Genomic DNA, 11,506 nt, shown 5'->3' with positions numbered 1-11,506 from the left:
ACCAATCCATTCTCTTTAATATTTGTGCTAAAACATATTTGATGGTCCGAATATAACTTCGAAAATTAATTTTTAAATTTATAGCACATATCGATCCTTAATATGTATATTATCATATACTCAGTCAATGCGTGTGCCAATTGTTGTGGTTAAAAATTAAATTAACGAGCTCCTTGATGCAAACAGTTAAATTCACGTTATTTTGTCCTTTGTACAAGTGATTATACTTGTCCTCATCATATTTTTCACCAATTCTTAAGGTTTTTATTACGACGTTAATTTTTCTTTTTACTTCTCAAATATTAACGTTTTCCTTTTACTTTTGCATTTGGGCACTTGGAGCCGAACCACATCAAACATTGGAAAAAAATAGTATTCTGCGCTGAGCTTGATGGGGTGATCACCTGATCCATATGTTACCGAAGTGTACTTAACAGGTGTTTAGGCTCAAACCAATCTCCGATTCTCCGCTGCATCCCTTATTTTAACCCCCTTTTTTAGGGGAAATTTATATACACACTTTAAACTTTTCCAAATTACATATTTTTTCTTTGAAAATTCATAACATTATATTTATCTTTCTAAAATTTTAAAACTCACAAATCTATCCAATTTATCGACCTTTTTTTTATTTATTAAAACTCATTTTAATTATAAATTTTTTATCTTATATATATATATATATTTGGCCTACGTAAGCTACTTGTTAGTTTGTGAGAAAAAATAATATATTTTTCTACTTGTAACATATACACAACAGCATTTAAGTACATAGCTGTGTGCATGTTATAATTTGGAAAATGAACTATTTGTCCTCATAAATCGGCAGAGGTGGACGCAGAATTTCTGTCAGGGGGGTATTGTATTCAAATAGCTTATTGGGTTCAAATCCATTAGTTAACGGATACTAGATAATTTTTTTAAAATAAAATGCAACTTTATGTGTTGTACTGTTGTTCAGTAATATATATAGTTACAACTTTTGAATGGGCTCATTTGTTTTGCCCTTTTATGTGTTGTACTGTTGTATCGTTTGATTAAACTTTGAATTTGATAACAATTGGAACTGCAAAATGCAAGTTAGCTTGTAAAATGCAACTAGCCAAGGACGCGTTGGTGATGGAAAATTGAAACATGCACTCATTAGGTCACTTTTGGCAATGAAAAAATTAATACTTTAAAAAAAATTTTAGGCTTGAGAATCACAGAGAAAGAGAAATGAGAGTCACAAAAAAAAGTTTTGAGCTTTATAATTGAGCAGTTTTAGCCGAGCGGACTTGAATTGAAGATACCTTTAATTTTTTTTTCAACTGGGCTTCAACCAACGGCTTTGGGCTTTTCAGAGGGGACAGAATAAATTCCAAGACTGATCTGGGCCAATAATTTTCACAGATTTTCAAAATTCACGGGGGAACAACTACCCTTTCTCGGACTTTACTGACCCGCCCCTGTAAATCGGCTAATTAAAATACTGAATATTTGTCTTACACATGTTAAATAATAAGATATTTTTATTAATATGTAAAATGAAAATTTATAAATTTTAATAGTAAAAATAATAAATTGGATAAACTTACGAGGTTGTAGAATTTAAAAGGATAAATATTATTAATTTTTAGGAGGAATACAGTTTTTGAAAGCGATTTTGAAGCGTCGAACTCCTTCGGTGTTTGCCCAACTGGAGACGGGTTAAACCGCGAGGAGCTAATTGTCTTCGCTTCGCTCTCTCCGTTCTTCAGAGCACCGCCTCTCTTCGTTTTTTAATTTTTTCTTTCGGCCATTGCTTCTTTTCTCTTCGGCTGCGCCCTTTTCTCTGCAAGGGAGCACCCTGCCTTCCCGATTCCATTCCTCTCCAGTTCTCAGGTCGTTGCTCTCTCTCCATTCATTGTTGTATTTGGATGGATATTTCTAGGGTTTAGAACTTCAGTTTGCTGCCTTGTCTATTTCTCTAGATTTTTGTCTGCTTAAGCAGTGCCAGTTAAATTTAGTGAGTACTTTTTTATTTAGTTGTGAGATTTATGAACTCTATCAGGGGTTTATGGTGAATTTTCGTTTTACTGAACTCCCATACTGGTAACAAATTTCATAATTGGAAGTAACATATTGGCTGAAGTGATTTAGCAACAGCGTAGTTAGAAATTTTTTGAAGTTGATATTATACAATAATCACATCAATATGCAGTTGAACCCCATTCTAATATATAGAGTAATTAGTACTCTCTATATGCCATTGGACTACAGAAAATCTGTTTGATAAATGTTCTCAGTTGAATATGAAGTACTCTTTAACATTAAACAAAGAAAATGCAAAGTTTTTAGGGGGTTTGACCGGTAAAAAAAGAGAAAAGAAGTGTAAACCCTAGAAGTCACATTAACAAAAAGTTTGTCTTTCCCAAATTTAAAGTTTTAAACTATTGAGATCTCAATCCCAAAAAATATGAGTTGTGATCCTTCCTTTTCATAGTCTTTACATTACCACTTAAAAAGTTCTGGTCTCTGTAAGTCTTGTCAACACTAATTGAATTGCTGTGTACTGCAGGTAGGTCATGTCAACCACTGAACCTCCTATAGAGGAGGAGCAGTCAAAAAACACAATTGAAATGCTAGACGCACAAATTGTGGATCGATCTATGAATGAAGTCATCCCAACCTCTGAGTCTCCAGCCACAGAGAATCTAACTGCTGTGACATCTGCCAGCATGGCAACTCCGGTCTCTTCTTCTCCTGTTCAATCAACACCAATTACCATCTGCACCCCCTCTCCAACCTCATCATCACCTAGGGGTGTTAATGGAAATCCAAATGTTTCACCTCATGATGTTGCCAGGCCAGGTTTTGGACACCAATCCTTCTCCTATGGTGCATTACCTAGGCCAAATGTGCCATTTGGTGGGAATCAGCAATCACAATCGCAAACAGTGAGTCATTTTATTATTTTTTATTTATTTTACTCTTCAGTTGGATTATAATTGTATTACAGTCACTATGTTTTGTTTGGGACTTGATTTTGATTAATATCAGGTCATGAGACCAACTCTGCCAATTTCACCTGCCTCTATCCAGCCTCCAGCGCCAAGCCAGTATATGGGGAATAGACCACCTTTTGGGTATAATATGGTACCACATGGTACCGCCAGCTCCTCTCCTGGTCAGCAGTTTCAACCCAACAATGTAATTCTCATTTTAAATTAATCCTTTAACATGAATGGCCCAGTACTCTCTTAAAAAAATGAATGGCCCAATACAATATGAACTGGTACATTAGGTCTTATATGAGAAGCATCAGTTGATTTGCTCTTTTATTAGAATCAGTATCAGCTAGTATACTGTGAATGGTTCTTCATTGGTACATAGCTTCTAAGTGAAACATTATCTCCATTTGATCTATTGGCTGCAAAACGTACAGATGGACTCTTGTCATACTGATCAAAGCACAAGTCTGGTACATCTTGTCATTTATTGCAACATTTTGTCCTCTTTCAGGTTGCAAATCAAACTATGAATGGCCAGATATTTCGTTCACCAAATTCTGTTTTAGCGTTACAACCTCCTGTTCCAATGCAACCACCTCGACCAAATACAGCTTTTCCTGGACCTGTTCCACGAAACCTACCTGCACCAAGACAGCCACTGCCTCTTCCCCCAAGAGGGGATTTGTCACAGCAACCAAATCTTCCATATTCTATGGATTCTCAGCAGGCATCTTCAGAATTTGTATGCTTTTGTAGAGATATTTTGGATTGGTTATTTTTTTTGACAAATTTGGGCAATACAATCACTGACCTTAAGGATTCATATCACTAATTGAAAGGTTATATTTAATGCAGAATTGGATAAGGAATGAAAAATTAACACGAATAATACTCATCTGCATATTGGTTTGCAGTATCTAAATTATTCCAAGCTTTAATTGAATGATCTGTGCAATAAAAAAACAGGTAGCTGGCCCTCAACCAATGCAGTTTCAGCCGGTCCCATCTTTCCCTCGGCCAGAGACTGTTGGTGTAGCTGGAAACCCTGTTCCAGGTCCACCTAACTTTCAGATGAGACCCATGATACCATCTCCTTCTCTGATGCAGACCCCAACACAACTCTATCAGAATCAATTACCTGGACATGGTCCTGTACTCCAACCTCAATGGCCTCATCAACCACCTCAAGCTGGAGTTTTTCAGAGATCTCCTCTTCAACCTAATTCTGCTACTATGCCTATGATTCGGCCTCCAGGTGTCTTGCCAGGTAACGCCTCTGGCTTGGCACCTACTGTAGCACAGAGATCTGATGAAACCCATACAGGTAAACTTGACCTCTTCAGGTTTTTTGAATAAATTTTTGAGTTGCTTCATAAATATATTAATAAACCACCTCTAACTATTGGAATATTTTTTATGACTTGAAATATTCGGTGGTCTCAGTGTACTCCTTATAATTGATAAATTATACACTCAAACAATATTAGGACATTAACTGTACCTGTCTTGCTGTCTCTGTTTTTTAAATGTTCAAGCTATCTCTTGTTCCGTTCCTTCTCAACAGTGACATATTTGTATTCCCCATTTTTTCTTGTTTTGGGTGAGTGTGCCAAATTTTACTTATAATGTTTTGCTGAAATTTAATTTCCTGGTAAAACCTTAGCTTTAGACAAAGTTCTTTACTTAACCAAGGTTACTTTTGTCAGATCAATTTAAAGAAGCTAACCAGGTACCTACACAAGAAGCAGAGAATGTTTTGGATGTATGGACAGCACATAAAACTGAAGCAGGTCTGATATACTACTACAATTCTTTGACCGGCAAATCTACCTACGAAAAGCCTGTTGGTTTCAAAGGGGAGGTATTTGCTCAGAAGAATTACTTTACACCAAGTAATATGATTCTGTTTTAATTAATGAACTGTTATTAATCTTTGCTATTTTTAAAATAATTTTCCTTTTTCTCTTCATTTACTGCTTCCCTGCAGCCTGAGAAGGTTATAGGACAGTCAACTCCTATTTCATGGTATGTCTAGCGACTAAATTTGTGTTGTCTTTTTTATTGCTTTTATTCTTGGTTTCATAATTTTATTGTGAACTATAGCATGCTTTTGGTCTTGATTTATGCTATTTAAAAATTGTCATTGTGAGATAATTTCATTTTCTAAATTGTTGTTCCGTATAGGGAGAAGCTACCTGGCACTGAGTGGACTTTAGTTACCACAAATGATGGCAAAAAGTACTACTATGATAGCAAGAACAAGGTCTTGTTCATCCCTTCATCAAAGCTCTTTTTACATGTATTTTTAACACAAATGGTTACTAAAGCTTCACCAGTGTAATTGATTTTCATTTGGATTCGGGTTGTAAAGCCTGAACCGACTTAATTTGTATCATTTTGCTCCAACCAGTACACTTTAACGAATGACATGCAAAGTGCTCTAGTTAGAAGTTAGCACTTTTATGTGAATTTTTTTAGTCCTAAGTGGTTTTACTATGCCAATGGGTATGACCTATCTTTTCTAAAGATATCTAGTTGTTTGCTCGTGCTTTCTCATACAATTTGAGCTTACTAGGATGTCTGTCAAGCCTTTTCCTGCAAAATGGGAAATGGGTTCAAAATGGAAACAGTTTAACCTTCACCCAAAAAAAAAAAAGATTTAATGTGATTTCTTGTTTAACATTCAGGTCAGTAGCTGGAAGATTCCCCCAGAGGTGGCTGAGATTTTGAAAAAGCAACAAATGGAGACTACAAATGATACCCCAACTGAAGTGCAGAATCAAAAACCTTTGGTCACTAGTGTGTCAGCTGTACTGACAGGTGGCAGTGAGGCAGTTCTACTGAGGCAAGCACCTTCTCTCATTTCTCCATCTGCTCTTGACACAATAAAAAAAAAGTTACAAGATGCCGGCACGCCTGGTGCAGTTGGCATTTCAGATTTGAACGGGTCAAAACTCCCTGATGGTGCCTCTTCAGAGAAACCAAAAGAGGGAAATGGGGATGGTAATGTGTCAGATTCTTCATCAGATTCCGATGATGGGGAGTCGGGACCCACTAAGGAAGATTGTATACTTCAATTTAAGGTGCTCTTTTAAATTGCATGATTTCTGATACCAAATCTACATATAAGGTTTTGTAACAAATATGGACCTATTGTTGTCTTGTCATTCCTGTTTTGTAAAATAGGTGCTCTTTTTCTATCTGCATTTTATTTAAATCTTGTCAAGTTCTATGGGTGAAATTACAATTATTACTATATGGTTTTGACAAAATTGTTACTTGTACATAAGCTCTTTGTAGGAGAATTTTATATGTTTTGTTGAATTGTGTAGGAGATGCTTAAAGAAAGAGGAGTGCCGCCATTTGCAAAGTGGGAAAAAGAATTGCCAAAGATAATTTTTGATCCACGCTTCAAGGTTTGTTTAATGCCTGGGGATAATGAAACCTATATTCTACAACCCTCTAAGTTCTTATTTGCATCTTTTTAAACCCAGGTAACATCCTATATGATAAATCACCTCTTTAGTGTTACAATTTAAAATGTTCAAGAGCTTTAGATCCTAACTTCAATTATAAAAAAATATGCCTATTTAAACTGTGTTCTAATTCTAAATGCAATTTCTATAATATTTCTTGTCTCATCTGCCTAGTTTCTTTTTTTATTGCTTTATATATCTGTCAACATATGACCGAACTTTCAGATAGCAGTTTTATGTTGGCTGCCTACTCATGGCCGTTGGTTTTGAGACCGAGGTGGGTATATGGTTATGGTAAAAAAATTTCTCACAGAATTGAATAATTTTTTAATTAATAAAATTTAAAGATTTATTTGGAACTGGATGTTCCATCTAATAAAAATATTAAATTTATTTAATAATTTTGTTATAATATTCTTTTGTTCATTTTATATGAACCTAGGATTCATGAACAATTTGGAATTATCCATCCTTTTTAATATCTATTACAAATTGTAATAGAGGTTCTTCTGTATTTTATAGGATGTATTTTGAAAATGAAATTTTTCGAAATACTGAATTTAAAGAAAATATGGATATTATTGAGGTTGACTGTTCTATCCAACAGTTCAAAATTTCATTATTTTGCTCTATAGTTTCTATTATTGAATTGTCCAACTGATTCTATTGTTTCTTTTGAAGAGTCTAACTAAATCCATCAAATGAGTAATGAAATGACAGTGTTACCACACTCTAATATTAGAACTGAAGTTGACAAGAAAAAACCATTTTGTCAAAGTTTCTTTGACCTACTTATCCTATGCAAATATTTTATCAACAACACCAAATGCCTTGTTAACAGCACAGAACTTTGGCACAGGCTGTACCGACTAATGAAGCCAGGAGGGCCATATTTGAGCGGTACGTGAGGACACGTGCTGATGAAGAGAGGAAAGAGAAAAAAGCAGCTCTGAAGGCTGCCATTGAAGGGTTTAAGCAATTGCTAGAAGAAGCCTCAGAGGTTGGTTCTCAGTTTTAAAAATTTTAGAGATGTGGCTGGCTATCTTAATTAGGCCTTATTTTGTTGTCTTTTGTTTATGTTACATCCAAAGAAAAAAACTTGCAATATAAATGGTAAAGAAAATGCACTTGCTTGAATTCTGCTGTAGAACTTACCTTTGCTACTAAAGTGGGAACATTTATTTATTCTTTAGTGGAATTGTAATTATCTTGACTGCTGATTTTTACTGTAGGATATCAACCATAAAACCAACTTTCAAGAGTTTAAGAAGAAGTGGGGTAGTGACCTGCGATTTAAAGCCTTGGATAGTAAAGAGAAAGAAGCCCTTTTCAATGAGAAGTGCGTTTATTTACTTCTATAGTGATTTAATTCATAAGTTTTAGGAGTGTAATTGGTAATGATGCAAGTCCAGTACAATTATGAACCCATGCCATAATGAAGATCATCTATTTGAACTATAAATTTAAATGTGTGTTAGATCAAAATAAAGAATGACTGCTTTGCTTTTATACTTTATAAACTATGAATTTATTTTGTCTTCAAAGTGATGAAATTTAATCCATCTCAAGTCTGTAAACTCTAGTTGTTTGTCAAATTCAGAAAGATAAAGGGAAGAACATTGAAGCTCGGCCATGTTTTTGTGCAAGACGCAAATTAATCCTCTAAGAAAATTAATCTTAAAAATTTAATATTGTATTTCATTGGATTATTTCTTGTTGGTCTTTTTTTTTGTTTAAACACAACACCATTGTCTATCTTTTGTTTTATTGCTAGGGTTCAAGCTGCCGAAGAAAAGGTGCGTGCAATTCAGTTAGCTGCCATAACTGAATTCAAGTCGATGCTTCGTGAAAATAAAGAAATTACTTCAAAGAGTCGCTGGTCAAAGGTAGATATTTTTGTTAGCATGATAATACGAGGTGAGCTTTGGTGCTTTGGGAAGTAAAGAAGCTGTTTTACTTCCCGCCCATATCTTCATTTTCAAAGTCCAAATTGTCCATCCAAACCGTTCAACATTATCACCATAATTAAAATGTGTTTGGAGATCAAATTTTACATTTCTTACTATTTTTTTAGTTTTTTAAAATCACTGTTTTTCAGAAATTTGTGGACCATAAAAAAACAGTGATTTTAAAAAATAGTAAACAATTTCCAAAAAAAATGAAAAATTTGTTCTCCAAGCACATTTTAATTATGGTGATAATGTTGAATGGTTTGGATCGACTTTTTGGACTTTGAAATTGCAAAATATTGGTGGAAGTATAACGGGAGCTTTACTTCCCAAAGCATGGTAGCCCAACTCTGATAATACATGAGAAATGGCACGTATACATTGAGATTGCACTTGGGGTCTTTTGATTACTCCGTTCTTGTTTTATAGGTGAAAGAAGATTTAAGGAGTGACAAAAGGTACAAGGCGGTGAAGCATGAAGAGAGAGAAACTTTATTTGAGGAGTATGTTGCAGAATTAAAAGCCGCTGAAATGGAGGCCGAGCAATCTTTGAAAGCTAAATCGGATGAGCAGGTTTGCTGCTCTAGTATTTCTATTACCTTTTCTGAACTCCTTTTTTCTCCAATATGAAAATGAAAATTAATGTAAAATTTCATTATTAAGCCCCTTATCTGAGGATCTAGTTTCCTTTATGTGTGCCTTTGAAAGGTTTTATTATTCTCAGTATCTAAAGTTGAACTGTTTATATGCATAAAGTAGGGCTGTAAATGAGCCGAGTTTGAGCGAGTTACCCCCAACTCGAACTCGGCTCGTTATCAACTCGAGTTGGCTCACAACTCGTTTAACCAGTGATAGTGTTACAACACAAGTTCAAACTCAGCTCGTTATCAACTCGAGTTGGCTCATAACTCGTTTAACTAGTGATAGTATTACAAACACAAGTTTAAACATATTTTGCATGAATCTCAAAGCACAAATAACAGTCTAGAGATTCGAGTTTGATTATTTTGGGATTTATTATGACCAATACTATGTAACTCGAGTTATAAATGAGCGGGTTGGGGCCAACTCGAACTCAGCTCATTTATTAAACGAGTCTCGAGTTGTAAATGAGCCGAGTTAAACAAGCTGTAAATGAGCGAGTTTCGAGTTTGAGCTATTTTGCCCAGCCCTCCATAAAGTACACTAATAGTCACTTCTAGCTTTTGAAGGTACACAGTGGTATATGCAAAGGCTTTTTTGTTCTCACCAAAATTGATGTTTCACTTTATATCATAGGAGAAATTAAGAGAGAGAGAACGTGAGACAAGAAAAAGAAAGGAGAGGGAGGAGCAAGAGATGGAGAGAGTTAGACTAAAGATTCGTAGGAAGGAGGCTGTAGCTTTTTATCAAGCTCTCCTTGTTGAGAAGATAAAAGACCCTAAGGTGAATTCATGTCAACTGATTTAATCCCGGATAAGAAAAATTAAGAACTGAAACTAATCTTGTTCTAATTTTGATAATAGATTTCATGGTCAGATGCAAAGGCTAAATTAGAGAAGGATCCACAAGGCCGTGCAACAAATCCTGATTTAGCTCAAAGTGATGCCGAAATGTTATTCCGTGAGCATGCAACCAGCCTTTACAATGTAAGATTACTCAACTTGCTAAATATAAGATCATACCCCCTTATCTAGTCCATTGAGACTACTTTCATAGAAAAAAAAATGATTGATGTTGCATTATGCAGAAACAATTGCACGATTTTCGTCAACTTTTGTCGGAGGTGATAACTGCTGAAGCAGCGAGCAAAGTAACTGCTGAAGGGAAAACTGTTTTCACCTCTTGGAGTGAAGCAAAGAAGCTTCTTCAGTCTGATGTGAGGTACTCCAAATTATCTAGCAAAGATTCTGAATCCCTCTGGCGCCGGTACGTCGAAGACATGGCACGAAAGATAAAGAATGTGTTAGGTGATTTGAAGATGGAGAAACTGGAGAGAGATTCTAAGGAGAAACCGGATAGAGATCATAGGAGAGATTCTCCTGAGAGGGAGAGATCAGAAAGAGACCATAGGAAGGATTCAAAGGAGAAAGAAAGATCAGATAGAGACTATAGGAGAGATTACAGGAGGGATGCAGAGGAGAGAGAGAGATCAGAGAGAGATCACAGGAGGGACAGGAAGGTGAGTGAGAGATTAGATAGAGACTCTAGGAGAGGGTATGGATCTAGTGATTATTCAAGAAGAAGGTGAAGAATTAAAGAAAATTTAGACCAAATTTTACCTGTAGTGAAATTGAGTAGAGTTATGCTGGAGGTATAGATGTTATACAGGAGATTGTACTAACCTAGTTCTCTGGCAACTGGCTTTTTCCTCATCTTTTGAACATTCAAGTATTACTTTTTGTTGTCTTTGTTTCTAAGATTATTTTATGTTTAGGCCTTTATCTAATATTTGAGCTTTTTTTTTGTTTGTCGAAATTTGATACCAAGTTATGTATAGAAGTTGTGAATTATGTTGACGATGGTTGAACAATCGCATATATTTGATGGCTAGTTTAATCCATTACATACTAAGCTTGATTTGTACTCTTAACTCTTGTTCTTACAAAAGTAATTTGTTTCGTTTTTTTATTTAAATTATAAATAACGTGATGCCTGTACCACTTAATGTGCGATTGATTATTTAATCCCATTCCTATTAGTATCATGCCCTCTCAATTCTAGAGAGACCCCAAATCGGACAGGCTACAGGATTCCAACTTATTATTGGGGTCACTCAAATTCCTCAATTTTTACTCCATGGCACAAATTAATCCCACCTTACAAGGTGAAAGCCTCAGGTACATTACCGCCTTCGAAGCTGGTCCTTTAACAACTGGCCCAATTTGAGGACTGATGGATTTTGGTCCAGAAATACAATAATTAAATAGTCCAAAAGTACAGATTTATAGGGACACGTCAGCTGGAATCCGAGCAACCTAAATCGACCCTTGGCATAATCGGGGCAAAAGTTTTAACAGAGCAGTTTTAGCTTTCATGCAGCACACGGACTATAGAATCAAAAGTCAAAACGGTGCTACTATTCGTCAAAAAACACACACACACACGGTGCTACTGCTGCAGTTGTTTC

At 35.4% G+C, this 11,506-nt stretch overlaps 1 protein-coding gene across 3 annotated transcripts; it reads left to right on the top strand.

Moving 5' to 3' along the window:
• The first annotated feature begins 1,699 nt into the window (after positions 1 to 1,699).
• PRP40C (pre-mRNA-processing protein 40C) lies at positions 1,700 to 10,825 on the top strand. Of its 3 annotated transcripts, none has more exons than XM_078305126.1 (17): positions 1,717 to 1,863; positions 2,540 to 2,918; positions 3,022 to 3,171; positions 3,484 to 3,714; positions 3,939 to 4,296; positions 4,679 to 4,833; positions 4,960 to 4,997; positions 5,157 to 5,235; positions 5,660 to 6,055; positions 6,305 to 6,388; positions 7,308 to 7,448; positions 7,681 to 7,787; positions 8,223 to 8,334; positions 8,827 to 8,970; positions 9,676 to 9,822; positions 9,903 to 10,025; positions 10,127 to 10,825. In XM_078305126.1, exons 2-17 carry the CDS (start codon positions 2,547 to 2,549, stop codon positions 10,625 to 10,627), a joined length of 3,138 nt encoding a protein of 1,045 aa, XP_078161252.1. In that variant the 5' UTR covers positions 1,717 to 1,863; positions 2,540 to 2,546; the 3' UTR covers positions 10,628 to 10,825. The 3 variants fall into 3 exon arrangements, with proteins under 3 accessions (XP_078161253.1, XP_078161252.1, XP_078161254.1); XM_078305128.1 differs by having other exon boundaries at positions 1,743 to 1,863; positions 3,022 to 3,148; XM_078305127.1 differs by lacking the exon at positions 3,484 to 3,714 and having other exon boundaries at positions 1,700 to 1,863.
• Positions 10,826 to 11,506: the final 681 nt, after the last annotated feature.

Source organism: Carex rostrata, chromosome 7, assembly GCF_964058835.1.
Source record: "Carex rostrata chromosome 7, lpCarRost1.2, whole genome shotgun sequence".
NCBI classification, from domain to species: Eukaryota; Viridiplantae; Streptophyta; class Magnoliopsida; order Poales; family Cyperaceae; genus Carex; species Carex rostrata.
The sequence above is the reverse complement of the archived record's forward strand: the minus strand, read 5'-3'. Positions and strand labels throughout refer to the sequence as shown.